At 40.9% G+C, this 19,192-nt stretch overlaps 1 protein-coding gene across 2 annotated transcripts in view; it reads left to right on the forward strand.

Annotated features, from left to right (window-relative positions):
* SLC18A1 (solute carrier family 18 member A1) overlaps positions 1-14,628 on the forward strand; it is a 29,557-nt gene extending 14,929 nt beyond the window's left edge. For both annotated transcript variants that reach the window (XM_027599790.1, XM_027599791.1), the window contains 6 exons: positions 10,298-10,376; positions 11,322-11,373; positions 12,870-12,933; positions 13,199-13,318; positions 13,539-13,672; positions 14,515-14,628. In XM_027599790.1, coding sequence (XP_027455591.1) covers positions 10,298-10,376; positions 11,322-11,373; positions 12,870-12,933; positions 13,199-13,318; positions 13,539-13,672; positions 14,515-14,628 — 563 coding nt within the window. The remainder of the gene's footprint in view (positions 1-10,297; positions 10,377-11,321; positions 11,374-12,869; positions 12,934-13,198; positions 13,319-13,538; positions 13,673-14,514) is intronic.
* Positions 14,629-19,192: the final 4,564 nt, after the last annotated feature.

Genomic DNA, 19,192 nt, shown 5'->3' on the forward strand with positions numbered 1-19,192 from the left:
AATCTCTTCCACACCCTCATCCTTTTACCTTCATCATTCTCAGTTCCTAGTCATTGAGAAATTAGAAACAATGAGATGGGAACTCATATGTTCCCATCACTAAGTATACTCTTTTTCCTGCATCTGTACCCACATTCACTGCCTTCTTTTTATAGTTAAAGCATCCCAGCCCCTTCAGAGGCCAACAACTACTACCACCACCACCACCGTTACTTCTCCTTCTCCTCCTCTCCCTCTCCCTCTTCACCCTCCTCCTCCACCACTTCTTCCTCTTGGTGTTGCTGTTCTTCTCCTCCTCCTCCTTCCTCTTTTTCATTCCATCCCCTCTCAACTATTTCATTGGCTACTTCTTATCACCTTTGTTATCTCCTCTTCCCTGATAACTTTTAAAGGTAGGAGTCCATGAACGCTCAGACCTTGGATCTCTATTCTTCTCTATCTGATGTTTCAGAGGTGATCCCAGCCCTTCCTATGGCTTTTTTTCTAAATTTCATTTTATTATGTTATGTTAGTCACCATACAGTACATCATTAGTTTTTGGTGTACTGTTCCATGATTCATTGTTTGCATATAACACCCAGGGCTCCATGCAATACATACCATCCTTAATCGCTACCCCCATTCCCCCACCCCCTCCCCTCTACAACCCTGTTTGTTTTTCAGAGTCCATAGTCTTTTATGGTTCATCCCCCCCTCTGATCCCCCCTTCATTTTTCCCCTCCTGCTATCTTCTTCTTCTATTTTTTTTAATATATAATGTATTATTTGTTTCAGAGGTACAGGTCTGTGATTCATCAGTCTTACACAATTCACAGCGTGCACCATAGCACATACCCACCCCAAAGTCCATCATCAAGCCACACCATCCCTCCCACCCCCCACCACTCCAGCAACCCTCAGTTTGTTTGCTGAGATTAATAATTCCTCCTATCAGTGAGATCATATGATACTTGTCTTTCTCTGATTGACTTATGTTGCTTAGTATAATACCCTCTAGTTCTATCTACGTCATTGCAAATAGCAAGATTTCGTTTTGTTTTGGTTTTGGTTTTTTGATGGCTGCATAATATTCCATTGTATATATATACCACTTCTTCTTTATCCATTCCTCTGTCGATGGACATCTTGGCTCTTTCCATAATTTGGCTATTGACATTGCTGCTATAAACATTGGGGTGCACAAACCCCTTCAGATCACTACATTTGTATCTTTGTGGTAAATACCCAGTAGTACAACTGCTGGGTCATACGGTAGCTCTATTTTCAACTTTTTGAGGAACTTCCATAATGTTTTCCAGAGTGGCTGCACCAGCTTGCACTCCCACCAACAGTGTAGGAGGGTTCCACTTTCTCCACATCCTCGCCAACATCTGTCATTTCCTGCCTTGTTAATTGTAGCCATTCTGACTGGTGTGAGGTTGTATCTCATTAAGGTTTTTTTTTTTTAATTTTTTATTGTTATGTGAATCACCATATATTACATCATTAGTTTTTGATGTAGTGTTCCATGATTTCCTCTTTGTGTATAACACCCAGTACTCCATGCAGAACGTGCCCTCTTTAATACCCATCACCAAGCTAACCCATTCTCCCCCCCCATCCCCTCCAGAACCCTCAGTTTGTTTTTCAGAGTCCATCGTTTCTCATGGTTCATCTCCCCCTCCTATTTCCCCCCCTTCGTTCTTCCCCTCCCTCTATCTTCTTTTATTTTTAACTTATATTGTATTATTTGTTTCAAAGGTACAGATCTGTGATTCAACAATCTTGCACAATTCACAGTGCTCACGATAGCACATATGCTCCCCAATGTCTATCACCCAGCCACCCCATCCCTCCGTCCCCCAACACTCCAGCAACCCTCAGTTTGTTTCCTGAGATTAAGAATTCCTCATATCAGTGAGGTCATATGATACATGTCTTTCTCTGATTGACTTATTTCGCTCAGCATAACACCCTCCAGTTCCATCCATGTCGTTGCAAATGGCAAGATCTCATTCCTTTTGATGGCTGCATAATATTCCATTGTATATATATACCACATCTTCTTTATCCATTCATCTGTCGATGGGCATCTTGGCTCTTTCCACAGTTTGGCTACTGTGGACATTGCTGCTATAAACATTGGGGTGCACGTACCCCTTCGGGTCCCTACATTTGTATCTTTGGGGTAAATACCCAGTAGTATAATTGCTGGATCATAGGGTAGCTCTATTTTCAATTTTTTGAAGAACCTCCATACTGTTTTCCAGAGTGGCAGCACCAGCTTGCATTCCCACCAACAGTGTAGGAGGGTTCCCCTTTCTCCGCATCCCCACCAACATCTGTCCTTTCCTGACTTCTAATTTTAGCCATTCTGACTGGTGTGAGGTGATATCTCATTGAGGTTTTGATTTGGATTTCCCTGTTGCCAAGCAATGTTGAGCACTTTTTCATGTGTCTTTTGGCCGTTTGGATGTCTTCTTTGGAAAAATGTCTGTTCATGTCTTCTGCCAATTTTGATTGGATCATTTGTTCTTTGGGTGTTGAGTTTAAGAAGTTCTTTATAGATTTTGGATACTACCCCTTTATCTGATATGTCATTTGCAAATATCTTCTCCCATTCTGTCGGTTGTCTTTTGGTTTTGTTACTGTTTCTTTTGCTGTGCAAAAGCTTTTTATCTTGATGAGGTCCCAATAGTTCATTTTTGCCCTTGCTTCCCTTGCCTTTGGTGATGTTTCTAGGAAGAAGTTGCTGTGGCTGAGGTCGAAGAGGTTGCTGCCTGTGTTTTCCTTTAGGATGTTGTTGGACTCCTGTCTCACATTTAGGTCTTTCAACCATTTTGAGTCTACTTTTGTGTGTGGTGTAAGGAAATGGTCCAGTTTCATTCTTCTGCATGTGGCTGTCCAATTTTCCCAACACCTTGGGAAATTGGTTGAAGAGACTGGTTGAAGAGAATTCGTTGAAGAGACTGTTTTTTTTTCCATTGGATATTCTTTCCTGCTTTGTCAAAGATGAGTTGACCGTAGAGGTGAGGGTCCATTTCTGGGCTCTCTATTCTGTTCCATTGATCTATGTCTCTGTTTTTGTGCCAGTACCATACTGTCTTGATAATGACAGCATTGGAATAGAGCTGGAAGTCTGGAATTGTGATGCCACCAGCTTTGCTTTTCTTTTTCAACATCCTTCTGGCTATTCGAGGTCTTTTCTGGTTCATACAAATTTTAGGATTATTTGTTCCATTTCTTTGAAAAAAGTGGATGGATGCAATGGGGATTGCATTGAATGTGTAGATTGCTCTAGGTAGCATTGACATCTTCACAATATTTCTTCTTCCAGTCCATGACCATGGAATGTTTTTCCATTTCTTTGTGTCTTCCTCAATTTCTTTCATGTGTATTTTATAGTTATCTGAGTACACATTCTTTCCCTCTTTGGTTAGATCTATTCCTAGGTATCTTATGGTTTTGGGTGCAATTATAAATGGGATCGACTCCTTACTTTCTCTTTCTTCTGTCTTGTTATTGATGTATAGGAATGCCACTGATTTCTGTGCATTGATTTTATATCCTGCCACTTTACTGAATTCCTGTATGAGTTCTAGCAGCTTTGGGGTGGAGTCTTTTGGGTTTTCCACATAAAGTATCATATCATCTGCAAACAGTGAGAGTTTGACTTCTTCTTTGCTGATTTGGATGCCTTTGATTTATTTTTGTTGTCTGATTGCTGTGGCTAGGACTTCTAATACTATGTTGAATAGCAGTGGTGATAGTGGACATCCCTGCCATGTTCCTGACTTAGGGGGAAAGCTCTCAGTTTTTCCCCATTAAGAATGATATTCACTGTGGGTTTTTCATAGATGGCTTTTATGATATTGAAGTATGTACCCTCTATCCCTATACTCTGAAGAGTTTTGATCAAGAAAGGTTGTTGTACTTTGTCAAATGCTTTTTCTGCATCTATTGAGAGGATCATACGATTCTTGTTCTTTCTTTTGTTAATGTATTGTACCACGTTGATTGATTTGTGGATGTGAAACCAACCTTGCAACCCAGGGATAAATCCCACTTAGTCATGGTGAATAATCCTTTTAATGTACTGTTGGATCCTATTGGCTAGTATTTTGGTGAGAATTTTTGCATACATGTTCATCAAGGATATTGGTCTATAATTCTCCTTTTGGGTGGGGTCTTTGGTTTGGGGATAAAGGGAATGGTGGCCCCATAAAACGAGTTTGGAAGTTTTCCTTCCATTTCTGTCTTTTGGAACAGTTTCAGAAGAATAGGTATTAATTCTTCTTTAAATGTTGGTAGAATTCCCCTGGGAAGCCATCTGGCCCTGGGCTTTTGTTTGTTGGGAGATTTTTGATGACTGCTTCAATTTCCTTGGTGGTTATAGGTCTGTTCAGGTTTTCTATTTCTTCCTGGCTCAGTTCTGGTAGCTGATGCATCTCTAAGAATGCATCCGTTTCTTCCAGATTATCTGATTTGCTGGCATAGAGTTGCTCATAATATGTTCTTATAATTGTTTGTATTTCTTTGGCATTGGTTGTGATCTCTCCTCTTTCATTCATGATTTTATTTATTTGGGTCATTTCTCTTTTCTTTTTGATCAGTCTGGCCAGGGGTTTATCAATCTTGTTAATTCTTTCAAAGAACCAGCTCCTAGTTTCTTTGATCTGTCCTACTGTTCTTTTGGTTTCTATTTCATTGATTTCCTCTCTGATCTTTATTATTTCTCTTCTCTTGCTGGGTTTAGGCTTTATTTGCTGTTCTTTCTCCAGCTCCTTTAGGTCTAAGGTTAGGTTGTGTATTTGAGACCTTTCTTGTTTCTTGAGAAAGGCTTGTATTGCTATATACTTTCCTCTTAGGACTGCTTTTGCTGCATCCCAAAGATTTTGAACAGTTGTGTTTTCATTTTCATTTGTTTCCATGAATTCGTGTTTCCATGAATATTTTTAATTCTTCTTTAATTTCCTGGTTGACCCATTCATTCTTTAGTAAGATGCTCTTTAACCTCCACGTATTTGACTTCTTTCTGACTTTCTGATTGAGTTCTAGTTTCAAAGCATTGTGGTCTGAAAATATGCAGGGAATGATCCCAATCTTTTGGTAGCAAATGAGACCTGATTTGTGACCTAGGATGTGATCTATTCTGGAGAATGTTCCATGGGCACTAGAGAAGAATGAGTATTCTGTTCCTTTGGGATGGAATGTTCTGAATAGATCTGTGAAGTCCTTTTGGTCAGTGTGTCATTTAAAGTCTTTATTTCCTTGTTGATCTTTTGCTTAAATGATCTGTCCTTTTCAGTGAGGGGGGTGTTAAAGTCCTGCACTATTGTATTGTTGTTGATGTGTTTGTTTGCTTTTGTTATTAATTGCCTTATATAATTGGCTGCTCCCATGTTAGGGGCATAGATATTTACAATTGTTAGATCTTCTTGTTGGATAGACCCTTTAAGTAGGATATAGTGTCCTTCCTCATCTCTTATTACAGTCTTTGGTTTAAAATCTAATTTGTCTGATATAAGGAATGCCACCCCAGCTTTCTTTTGGTGTCCATTAGCATGGTAAATGGTTTTCCAACCCCTCACTTTCAATCTGGGGGTGTCTTTGCATCTAAATTAGTCTCTTGCAGGCAACATAATGGGTCTTTTTTTTAATCCAACCTGATAGCCTGTGTCTTTTGATTGGGGCATTTAGCCCATTTATATTCAGGGTAACTATTGAAAGATATGAATTTGGTGTCATTTTATTGCCTGCAAGGTGACTATTACTGTATATTGCCTCTATTCCTTTCTGGTCTATGTTACTTTTAGGCTCTCTCTTTGCTTAGAGGACCCCCTTCAATATTTCTTTTAGGGCTGGTTTGGTGTCTGCAAATTCTTTTAGGTTTTGTTTGTCCTGGAAGTTTTTATCTCTCCTATTTTCAATGACAGCCTAGCTGGAAATAGTATTCTTGGCTGCATATTTTTCTCATTTAGTGCTCTGAATATATCACGCCAGTCCTTTCTGGCCTGCCAGGTCTCTGTGGATAGGTCTGTCGACAATCTAATGTTTCTACCATTGTAGGTTACAGATTTCTTGTCTCGAGCTGCTTTCAGAATTTTCTCTTTGTCTCTGAGACTTGTAAGTTTTACTATTAGATGTTGGGGTGTTGACCTACTTTTATTGATTTTGAGGGGGGTTCTCTCTGCCTCCTGGATTTTGATGCCTGTTTCCTTCCCCAAATTAGGGAAGTTCTCTGCTATAATTTGCTCCAATATACCTTCTGCCCCTCTCTTTCTTTCTTCTTCTTCTGGGATCCCAAATATTCTAATATTGTTTTATCTTATGGTATCACTTATCTCTCGAATTCTGCCCTTGTGATCCAGTAGTTGTTTATCTGTCTTTTTCTCAGCTTCTTTATTTTCCATCATTTGGTCTTCTATATCACTAATTCTCTCTTCTGCCTCATTTATCCTAGCAGTTAGAGCCTCCCATATTGATTTCACCTCATTAATAGCCTTCTTGATTTTGACTTGGTTAGATTTTAGTTCTTTTATTTCTCCAGAAAGGGTTTCTCTAATAACTTCCATGCTTTTTTCAAGCTCAGCTGTATTTTTATAATTGTCATTGTGAACTCTAAATCTGACATCTTACTAATGTCCATATTGATTAGGTCCCTGGCAGTCAGTACTGCCTCTTGTTCTTTTTTCTGAGGTGATTTTTTCCGTCTTGTTATTTTGTCCAGAGGAGAATAGATGAATGAGAGATCAAAATGCTAATGTGGTAAAAACAAACCCAGAATAATATACACTAAACAAATGAGAAAAGACCTGAAACTGGGGGGTAAAAGTAAGGGAAAGAAAGAAAAAAAATAGAATATGATCAAATATGATCAGGCTGGTGAATAGATCAGTGCCACACACTAGATTTTGGGCATATATTGGTCCATTAGAAGAAAGTGCCTCCCAAAATTTTAAATAAAGAAAAACTTATATATGTATAAAAATAAGGGTAAATACGATGAAGGGATGGAATATGACTGTAAAGATGAAAATTATAAAAGATTTTATAAAAGGAATTGATAAGATAAGAAGTTGGTTGAAAAAAGGAAAAGCAATTAAAAAAAAACAAAAGGGAGAGAATGTGATCAGGCAGGAGACTAGAACAAAGCCTTACACTAGAGATTTAGGGTATATTTTGGTCTGTTAGAAGAAACTGTATCCCCAAATTTTAAAAAGATAACATATATATACAAAAACTAAGGTTAACTACAATGAAGGGATAGAATATGACTCTAAAAATGAAAAATAAGGGGCGCCTGGGTGGCTCAGTTGTTGAGCTTCTGCCTTCAGCTCAGGTCATGATCCCAGGGTCCTGGAATCAAGCTCCACATCAGGCTTCCTGCTCAGTGGGAAGCCTGCTTCTTCCTCTCCCACTCCTGCTGCTTGTGTTCCCTCTCTCGCTGTGTCTCTCACTGTCAAATAAATAAATAAAATCTTAAAAAAAATAAAAATGAAAAATAAAAATATTTTTTAAAAAAGGATTGTTAAGATGTTGGTTCAAAAAGGGAAAAAGAAAAATTAAAAAAATAGAAAAAGAAAAAATAAAGAAAATTAAAAAAATTAATTTTGAAAGACTAAAGAATCAGGAGGAAAAAAGCCATGAATTCTCTGTGCTGTATTCCCCTAGCGCTGGGGTTTTTCCATTCTCATTGATTGGTAAACTTGGTCTTGGCTGGCTGTTTTTGCTGATCTTCTGGGGGAGGGGCCTGTTGCCATGATTCTCAAATGTCTTTGCCTGAGGCAGAATTGCCCCACCCTCATAGGGGCTGGGCTAAGTAATCTGCTCAGATTTGCTCTGGTAGCTTTTATTTCCTGCAAGTTTTCCATACAGCTTTGGAGGACTAGAATGAAAATGGCAGCCTCCCAATCACTGATCCTGGAGGAGTCAAGAGCTCGAGGCCCCGCTCCTCCGTGTGCCCCCAGAGAAAAGCTGTCAATCGCTCTCTTCTTCCCAGTCTCCAGCCGCACTCCGTGCTCACCTGGCCTGTGACTGAGCATTTCTATCTCTGGCACAGCACCCCATTTGGAGTCTCCAAACCCAGCAGATTCCTGCAGTACACTCCTGTGCCACTCCTCCCTGGGGGAGGAAGGGGAGTCTCCCCGGATCTGCCACTTGTTAGGTCCCTGCTGGAAGAGCAGTGGCCCGACTGTGCCATGGATCACAGTTTATGGCAATGCCGAGCTGACAGCCCACTCCTCAGCTCCATCTTTGCAGCTGGCTTCCCTGCTCCGATACCTAGGAGCTCTGCCACACTCAGGCACCCCCGGTCTTTCTGTGACTCCGAGGATCCTGAGACCACACTGTCCCAGCGAGGGTTCCACCCCCTGCTTAGCCACTGGAGCAACATCCCTCAGCGGTGCAGACTTCTAAAAGTTCCGATTTTGTGCTCTGCTGCTCTATCACTTGCTGGTAGCTGGTTCCCTCCCCTCTCGGTCTGTCTTCCCAAATACTGCCTTGGATTCACTTCTCTGCACGTCCTACCTTCCAGAAAGCGGTCGCTTTTCTGTTCAGAGAGTTGCTGCTATTCTTTTCTTTAATCTCCTGTTGAGTTTGTAGGTGTTTAGAATGGTTTGATACCTCTCTAGCTGAATTCTTGGGACCATATGAAATTTAGGTCTCCTACTCCTCCTCCATCTTGCTCACGTCCCTTCCTATGGCTTAAAGAACCATGTATAAACCAATCAGTTAAACATGTATATCTGTGCTTAGGATCTGTCCTGGGAAGTCTAGACCTGTACACCAACTGCCTGACATCTCCAGTTGGATTTCTAATATGCATTTTAAACCTTTCATGTTTCCCTAAGTTCTGCCTCCATCTCTAGTTACCCAACTGAGTAAGACAACATGAGCGATCCTTGATTTCTTTTTCTCTCACTCCCACTATGCCCATACCCAATCCAACAGAAAATTCCACTGACTCTACCACCATAATAATACCTCTTGTTTTATTCACTTCTTTCCATCATGACATCTAAGCTGAGGCATTATCTCTTTCTTCCTGGGTTCTTCAAATAGTCTTGTCCTGTGAACGCATTCTTCTAACCACTACCAGAGGGCTTGAAAAAAATGTAAATTAAAATATGTCATTCCCCTTCAAAGTTTCCCATTGCACTTGGAATAAATTCCAAATTCTAGGCCTACATTTTCTATTACTCTTCACTTTGCTCATTGTGCTTCAGCCACACAGACCTCCTTTCTATTCTTATAACAGACAAATAGTTTCTTCTTTAATTTCTTTGTATTTGCATTAGATGTTTTTATTTGTTTATTTGTTTGTTTCTGCTTGGAATGTTCTGTTTTGGTTATTCAGATCTCAGTTTAAATGTCATCTCCTCAAAAAAGCCTTACCAGACACCAAATTGAAGTTAGCTCTATTCCTGATCACACTTCCATGCCACAACATTAAATGTTTTTACACAACTTAATATTTTTCTAAATTATCTTTTTCCTTCATTTGTTCACTTGTTTATTGTCTGGCTCCCTCCCTTGGAATGTAAACTCCCCAAAAGCTAAGATTTTGTCTAGCTTATTTACCGCTCTAATCTTAGAACACCTGACACAGAGTAAGAGCTCATTAAAAGTACTGAATGAATGAATGAGACTGAGGGAGGGTAAGGTGCCCAAAGTCACAGAGCTAAAATGTAGCCAAACCACAGTTTCAACCCAGAACTGTGTGGATTCAAAGCTCATGCTCTAGAGCACTTGACTCTACTGTCAGAGAAAGCAATGTGACCAGTGCTTCAGTTTACAAAATACTTTTAAATATGCTATCTAATTTGCTCCTCAGTGTAAATTGGTATGATAGAATCATAGCTTTGTTTTTGCTAGATGTGGATGTTAAAGCTCAGAAAGGTTTAGTAACTTATCCAAGATCACTACCAGAGCAATGGAAAGAAAGGTGAATAGCAAGGCAGGAATTTCATTTCCCAGGAAATATGTATTTCTTTCTGTAAGGCTGATGATGCTCTTATGCTGATAATCAGAAGGATTTTATACATGAGAATGGCTCATTAGGGCCATTCTTTAGGAAATCTAAGTGGGGAGCTGGGAGTACATTGTATTAAAGCTAAACAAAGCCCAGCTCCTGAGGAAGATGGAAGTATAGAGCCTCATGTTAACTGTTCTGAGTTTGCACAAGGATCTCCAACACACAAAACAATGTGGTTTGGAATCCTTGAAGGTAACAGAGAGACTTCACTATCTTACAGCAAATAAAGTATTTTATAGTAAACTGGGCATGTCCTAATCTTAGAACTGTGTCTTTCTACAGGTCTAGCTTTCTTGCCTGCCAGTGTGTCCTACCTCATTGGCACCAATCTCTTTGGTGTGTTGGCCAACAAGTTGGGTCGGTATGTAGTCTGGGAATCTGTGGAAAGTAACAGGAATGTAAGATGGGAGAGCCTTTTTGAGGTTGTCCCTGCACCTAGGATAATGAACAGCTTCTCTGAGGTTGAAAGTTTAGGACAAGTACACATGGATACAAGTTGCCTACAGGGAGGATAGGAGTGGTAGGTGGTGAGGGGGCTATGGATAAAGTAAGGCCCTGAGTTGGTTGTGAATATATGAGGGATAACCTTTACTTTCCAGATGTTTGTTGTCTAGTTGAAGAGCTAAAATAACACCACAGAGAACAACTATGAAAAAGCTCAGTACTTTGGGGGCAGTGGTTGTAAAACTATGTTCCCTGGAGCGCTAGAGAGTTCTAAAGAGGTACCTCAGAGGCCACCAAGTGGAAAGGGTTTGAGGGCTAAAAAGTATGAGTCTGGATCTTGTTCTACTACAGTGAGAACAGCTTCAATTTTCAATTATATCTTTGAAGCTCAGCATATAGATTTTTAAGATAAGCTTAAAAACCCCTACTATAGGAAATCAGAAAAGGAAAGAAGTTTGGTATTTTTTGTGGGTTTTGAGATGGACCTTGAAGACCAGATAAACTATGAATAGGTGAGAGGTAGTCTGAATTGGGAAACAGCATGAATTAAGTTTGAAGGTTACTTCCAAGGGGCAGGAACCTTCTGAGTAAGCTGATTCCTCTGCTAGGGGAAGAAAGAATATGTCCCATTGCACCTCCTCTGCTTCTACTATGGAAAGAGATATGGAGCCAGGCAAGGAGGAGGGCAGGGAAAGGGCTCACCTCGTTATAAACAGATCATGTAGAGATGTCATCATCTTCTCACATCCTAAGGGGTTCCTGGAATTCGGGGTGTAGGACTGACTAGTGTTGTGGAGATAAAGTGGCAGGTAGAAGGGATTTCTCCCTTTAGCACAGTTTGCTGATGGCTCTTTTCTTCCAGGTGGCTGTGCTCCCTGATTGGGATGATTGTAGTAGGCACCAGCTTGCTTTGTGTAAGTATAATAAGGTCTAGGAGAGAAGGAGAGAAAGGGAGAGAGAGAGAGACCCAGACATTTAAATACCATTTTCCTTTAAAATGAACAGGAGCTTAACTTGGCAATGACTGTTGGAAACTCTTTCTGCATGGGTAAGAATTTAGCTCTGGGAGAGATGCCACCAAGCATCCCATTAAAGGAGGTGGGGAAGGAGAGAAGAAGGGAGCAGCTGTAGCCAGAGGTCTGAGGCACTATGTACGGCCACATGAAACAATTCATGTTGTCATCTATTTATGGGGCCATCAAAGTGGTTCATTTTATGACTTAATTTACTTATCTCACCCTAACAGGACCTCATAAGCCACCAGGGGAACCATCGTATGAGTTGCAGTCTCTGGTGCCAGAATGTTTGGTAGAAAAAGAAAAAAAGAAGAGCTTTCCTATTTTCAAGAGCCCCCTTCAAGCTCTCTAAGCCTTTATTTTCTCCTCCCCATATTGGGGATCATAAGCACACTTGCCTCCTAGGCTTAAAGGAGATGAGACTAGAACTGTAAAGCACTGAGTACAGTGTTCAAGAAAGGCTGGAAGTCTTGATCAGGAGCATGAATTCCACATTCATTCCCAGCTTTGCCACTTGCTGCTTGTAGGATCTTGAGCTAGATATGTCACCTCTTTTTGTTTAGTATCCTCATCGGTATAGAGAGGGTTCTGATAGCCTCTCATAGGACTGTCCATATAAACTACAGCACACAGTGGGCCCACAGTAAACCTTAACCCAAACTATTGATAAACTATAAATATCTTTTGAGGAATAATCCCTAAATTTTTTTTAGCCACAAACATCTAGATGGTATGTTAAACCTCTGAGGGGTAAATGTGTTGGGGTAGCAGATTTAGGTAACAGGTGTTCAGGGAGGGACCTAAGGAAGTGGTGAAAGAGGAAAGAAGTCTTTCATTGGAGGTTTGGGAATGAGTTTCACAAGCTTGCTGAAGCAGCACCCCAAACCATGCCACCTGCCCCTCTAGATATTTTTCTTTAATCTGTTATTGGTAATTGGTTGTTGGTGTCTTTTCTTTGTCTTCTTGCTCCAGTAGCTACCAAATTAGGATTTAATTAAAACCTTTGAATGTTGTTGAGAGGAAACTCCATTCAGTGAAGAGTGAGGACAGAAGTATGTCTGGGAGGGGGGTTAAAGGGAGTGGAAGAAGAATTCATGCAATAGAAGAGGTCCATTATTATGTATAATGGAGTCAAATCTGAGATTTAGACTTAATCTTGCCACTTACTAGCTTTTTAACTTTGGATAGGGCATTTAACCCAAATGGCACCAATCTAGCTTTCATATTTTAAAATAAAGGTAAAGATTCTTCTTCATAAGGATAAGTGATAATCCAGATAGATAATATATGTGGTACATAGCACATGGTTAATAAATGTTTATCATGTCAAAACCCTCTGTTTTTGTGGTAACTAATTGGACTTCTGATAAACTCTTCCTTCTTCCCTGCTGCAGGTTCCTCTGGCTCACAATATTTTTGGTCTCATTGGCCCCAATGCAGGGCTTGGCTTTTCCATAGGTAAGAGTACTTTTAAAGGAGACAAAAAGCCCCTGAATTTTGGCTTTGGGTCAGATCAGAGGAGGTATATGGAAAGGCAGAAGAAGCAGGAGGGTGGATGGCAAAGGTGTGGGCTCCTAACTCCTACCAGGAATAGGTGTTAGTGCTGAGTGGGAGGATAGCAGGCAAAGGGAATAGACTAAAGGGAGGAGAAGAAGGAAGGGTGCCACAGAAAAGAGAAGGGACTGTGGGTAGAGCTGACAGTGTCCTGTTTCTTTCGCCACAGGCATGGTTGATTCCTCTATGATGCCCATAATGGGACACTTGGTGGACCTGCGTCACACATCAGTGTATGGGAGTGTCTATGCCATAGCTGATGTGGCTTTTTGTATGGGCTTTGCTATAGGTATGTTGGCAGGGGAGAGGGGAGCACCCAGGACTTGGTGTCCTATTTTCTCTTATCTACTGTTTACCAGCAGAAAGTAAAGCCAGGAGGCTGATTCTCCCAGGGTTCTGGAGATATTTGACTTTGGGACATCCTCTGGGCCACCCATTGCCCCTTGCATAGTGTTTTCTTTGTGATCAAGGGTCAATAAACACTTGTGAATTTGGTTTATTCCTCACAGGCCCATCCACTGGGGGTGCCATTGTGCATGCCATTGGCTTCCCTTGGCTTATGGTCATCATTGGGGTCATCAACATCATCTATGCTCCTCTCTGCTACTACCTGAGAAGCCCCCCAGCCAAGGAGGAAAATCTTGTAAGGGGCTCTGACTGTTGCTAAAAGAATAATAATCTTCTGTTTATTTGTTTGTTTTTCATCTCTCTCATTGCTTTTCATTGTATGCTATTTCCTCCCTCTTTGGAAGTCATTTTTGCTTTGCCATATTTTCTGATCCCATTTTCATCTTTATTTTTCCTTTGTACTCTTCCTTATTTTCCCTTCTTTACTAACCACTTCTCCTCTTATACTGGGTGGTTAAGAAGGGCCCTAAGTAAAGAACAAAAATGAGAAGCTTATAAAGAGTTGGGGGCAGGGGCCATCAAAGGCATCCTATACTTTAGTTACCAGCAAAATGTGAGTTAATACATTATCTCCTCAAGGTGGGCAAAATTCCACTGGGCTCATTCATTCATTCATTCATGTCTGCCATTACCCTTAGCAGGTCATCCTTTAAAGTACAAAACCCCAGAGAAGAGAACCATAACTTGTGATTTTAGTTAATAAGATACTTTATTGCAGCATGAGGACCCTAGGGGTCTGGGTGGCTTAATGATGGATGTAGGGGCTGATCACAGGGACGAAAAAAGACAGAGAGGTCTGATAGGGGATAGTACCAGTTTCAGCTGGCTCCCTGCTATAGCTTACACTACCACTGTTATGATTCAATTAAAAACATACCAGATATTTGTCTTGACCAGGATTGCTACACCTAGGTGCCTTGGGAGGTCTGTGCCTGCAAATGAAGCAGAAAAAGAATCCTATGCTTGTTTCTTGAATCTTTCTTGAGCAACACTAGACTTGGATGAACTAGTGAGGGAAGGGAACAGGGAGACTGGTAAAAGATATGCAGTAATTTCTCTTCCTGTGTCATGCTTCAGGCAATTTTGAGCCAGGACTGTGCCATGGAGACTCGGATGTGTGCAACTCAGAAGCCCACAAGGGAATTTCCTCTGGGGGAGGACAGCGATGAGGAGGCTGTCAGTGAAGAGTAGTAGGAGAAGGTGGTCTCCGAACCTTGTCACATGTGGATTCATCAGCTTTGGACTGATCACCAGATCACCATGGGCTGCTCAATAGGCTTCACTTCCCTTTCCCCTGGGTATCTCCTTTCCTCCCCTCCCACGAGTGCCATTCCTTGGTTCCCTCCTTACCTGTGTAACCCGTAGTTCTTCCTCTAAGCTTTGTTGCCTCAGGTGCCCATCTTTTATGAGAGGACGTAGTGATGCTTTCTCCTAGGCTGTTGTGAGGCTGATTAAACTTGAGCTGGTGGGTGCTGCAAGGAGTGACTTATTCCACAGGAATAGCAGTGAGCACAGTGTGCCCCTGAAACCAGTGGGGTGACTGACAAACCTCATTTCATTTGCTATCTGATTTTCTTTGACACATTCCCAACAGACCATAAAACTTTTGTCCTCTGTTCCTCCATGTGGTCCTTCCTGAGTTTTCTCAGCTGAGTTGAGAAAGTGTCCTCAATGTTATACTGCTGCCAGATTGCCAATTTGGGAAATTGTTTGCCTGTTTTTTAGAAGCTGAGTGGTTTTTCTGTGGCTAAACCTATAGCTGTTAAAGTGATTTTGCCCTCAGCGAATGGAAGGCTGGGTTTACACCTTTCCTAGGAAAGGACAGAAAAAAATTATTGACTACAAGATTTTATTGGAGGAAGTGAAAAGCCACCACCCTGAAATCCCTTCCCACAATGGATTTCCTAATACAATGATTATAATGGGGAATTGTTCTCACTTGTCAATGAATAAGTTATTACCTAATTCAGACATGGTAGACTAAATGCTCTTATAGCAAAAGAGAATGTGTGGGCAAATACATAGATACTATAAATATTTTGACATTTTTTACCTTTTTGAAACATTTATTAAATGTGGGGTTTCAAAGAGATGGGAGACATGCTACCCCCTTTTAAGTAGCTTCCCATCTATTTGAGCAAACAGGATATACACAGTATAGAATTGATCAATACTGCAAGTTAGTATACACTCTGTGTTCAAGAACAAAGAGGTAGGGATGCTCATAGTCTGGGTGGGGAATAATGGTGGAAATGGAGGCAGAGGTAGGAATGGAAAGACCCACAAGTGCAGGCTGTAGGGATACCTGGATATCAGATTGAGATGTTCAAACTTTACTCTGGAATGATATCTGGCTCTGATCATTGCACTCCTTTGCAGGAGTTTGGTGGGCTCAGGGCAAGCCTCAAATCACCAGAACACATTCAAGCTGAACCTCAATGAATCCTTATCACTTGGACAATGGATATCTGATTTATGGATATGTTTTTAGAAGGTTAGCATTAACTAGACTTACCTGATTTTCAAAACCAGTTGTGCTTATGTTGTCATTTAGTCAAGATATTATTTGTCTCAGAATTTGAAGAATCCCAAGGTAAAATTAGAAAATCCTTTGTCAAAATATGTAAGCTGTAACTACATGTAGACTGAGTGAATGGCCACTGGACCCCTGTACAAAGAGGGAGTGAGGTAAGTTAGGATGCAGAGGAGTCAGGGGCACTGACAATGGTACACTCCTTACTCCTACCTGGGGAGGAGGATTTATAATAAAGACTGGGCTTGTTACAAAAACTGTTAACACATTTATAAAGTAGGAAGAATTTTTAAAAGAGGAACTCATCCCTGACCTGCCAGTTAACATTGTTTAAGCAATATAAAACATATTTTGGGGAAAACAATGGGTATAAATTATAATTATAATTTATTGTAGAAAAGTCAACATCATGTACTACAAAGTAAGTCAAGGAACTTTTTTTTTATTTTAGATCACAAATAGATCATAAACACAGTCTATGTATGGAAGAGTATAAAAAGGAGAATCCCATAAAAATAGACAATGGGATTGGTCTTTTTTTTTTAAGATTTTATTTTTTATTTATTTGACAGAGAGATAGAGAGCACAAGTAGGCAGAGAGGCAGGCAGAGGGAGAGGGAGAAGTAGACTCGCCACTGAGCAGGGAGACTGACGTGGGGCTCAATCCCAGGACCCTGGGATCATGACCTGAGATGAAGGCAGCTGCTTAACCAATTGAGCCACCCAGGCACCCCGGGATTGGTCTTCATCAGTGGCTTAATAAATGATATGAAGAAAATAATACATTATAAAGTTCCACATTCACAGGTGACACTAAGTTCTTCTAAACATGAAAATAATCAGTCCAGCAAAAATGAGTCACAATTAAGTTTTTTTTTTTTAAGTAGCATAAAATGTCAGATGACCTCTCCTGTGGAAAGGATAAAGAAATGTATTTTCCCCTTTGGAAAGAGAGGAGTTGAAGAGACCATAAACATGTTTATAGGATGATAGTCTCTGAATTATCAATTATGATGCAGCAGAGAAGATAGTGGGACCAATGAGACATTGTGTTCAATAGGCCAGAGAAATTTTGGGCATTCTCAGAGGGAGTATTGGAAACAAACCAGAAGACATTTTGTTTCCAAAGTACAAAACCTGGGTGGAAGCCACAGCACCACAAATTAAGGCAGTGACTATGGAGTTGGAGAAAATGTAGAGGGGGCACAGGAGGTGATGAGTCAGTGGCAGGGAGAGTGATGTAGAGAGAGACAGGAAAATTCTTATAGGGAGAGACCCAAATAGGGGATATGATTAAAGTAGCTAAAATATTTAAGAAAGTCCCAGTCTTGGTGACCAGAGTCTTAGAACACTTCCACAAAGGGCCACTCCAAAAGTGCTAAAGAGCTAAGATGAGAGTAAATATTAGGAAATACTATCTCCCACTGTATTGTATTACTTAGGGAATTCATTATTCCCAGATATAGCCCAAATCAACTTAACTCTCTTCCTGGAGGCAGCTCAAAAATGCTTGTGTAAGTCTGTCCTCTGAGGCTGACATGAAGAAAGGGCAATGCAGTCCTTCCCCCTAGCATTCCTAGATGTCCCTGGATGGGGTGTGGCAAAGCACTTCTGTTGTCTCTAACAGCTGTTTGTTCTCCCCCACATAGGCTGAGCTTCATGGGCAGCACACCAGAGCCACTGTTACACAGCTCATCCTTACAGTCTTGTCTGTGGGAGAAGAACTATTTCTGGAACAAGGGAGGACTGGAATGAAGTAGCTTTGGAACACAGCACTCTCCACAGTCTTAAGGGTTTTAGGACAGGAATGATCATAAATCATAAGATGATAGAAAGAGGATCAAGTCAGGAGTAGACAGACCTAATCCTAATATTTTCACCTAGCTCTCCCATGTTCTAGCTGTGTGGCCTGGTATAGATCATTTCATATCTCTGGGCTTTTGTATCACCATTTTCAGATCTGTTTCCTTCCCACCACTGGCTCATTTCAGGGCATCTTCAGTGAGGGCTAGGGGCAGGGCCTTGGGAGGAGCCTGAGTCAAAGCTGAGAGGTCAGTCCAATGTTCCACATCACCTCAGATATACAAATGTTACTTGAAGTTTTAATTTCTGCTTTCAGGAAATTACTGGAAATAAAATGTGCTGCTTCTTCTTCCTCTTTCTCCTTCCCCTTTTTGTCTTTGTTTTTCCTCCGGAGAGTGAAGAGCACAGTGTTAGCAGAGGTAGGAGGAGTGATCAAGGACTATTTGCATTTATCCTCCAAAGTGAGTCATCATGCAGTCTCCTGAAATCACAAGGGAGAAGAGTGAAGTTGAATCGAATCTTGCTGGTTTTGGTTACTCAGACTCTTTTGCCCAGTTCAGTAACTGGCAACTATTCCTAAAGGAAGAGTGTGCTGTGGGTCAGCAGACAGAGCAGATGACCCAACAGGTGGCTTAGCAAATCTTCACAAGAAAAAAAGGAAAGTAAGGTATAGCTCATGAAAATGTGCAGGTGGTATGGTGCTCAACCTAGATCTACCATAAAATCATGACATGGGATGTCAGGGACCTGGGGAGAGGAAAGCAGTCTTACAAAGCAAAGCAGTGGTAGGACCCCATACATAAAAGTGATGTTGCAATAGAAAACTTCCTTATTTGTAAGGTGAGAATAATACGAATGCCTTTATAACAGAGTTATAATGAAGATTAAATAAGATAATAAATGAATAAGAATGCACTTTCTAAACCATAAAGTCCTATTTAAGTGCTACTTTCTATTATCAGTTATTCCAACTCTCATCTCACAGAAGAGGAAACTGAGGTCCAATAAGGGAAGATAAGCTCCCTAAGATCACCCAACTAGAATGAGGCATATTCAAATTCCTTACAGATATATGATTGTCAAATATTTTCTACCATTCTGTGGGCTGTCTTTTCATTCTCTTTTTTTTTTTTTTAAAGATTTTATTTATTTGAGAGAGAGAGAATGAGAGATAGAAAGCATGAGAGGGAAGAGGGTCAGAGGGAGAAGCAGACTCCCCGCTGAGCAGGGAGCCCGATGCGGGACTCGATCCCGGGACTCCAGGATCATGACCTGAGCCGAAGGCAGTCGCTTAACCAACTGAGCCACCCAGGCGCCCTTCATTCTCTTGATAGTGTCCTTTGGAGCACAAATGGTTGTAATTTTGGTGAATTTCATGTATCAATTTTATCCTTGTTGCTTGTGTTTTGGCACCAAAGC

The sequence above is a fragment of the Zalophus californianus genome, chromosome 2, assembly GCF_009762305.2.
Source record: "Zalophus californianus isolate mZalCal1 chromosome 2, mZalCal1.pri.v2, whole genome shotgun sequence".
NCBI lineage: Eukaryota > Metazoa > Chordata > Mammalia > Carnivora > Otariidae > Zalophus > Zalophus californianus.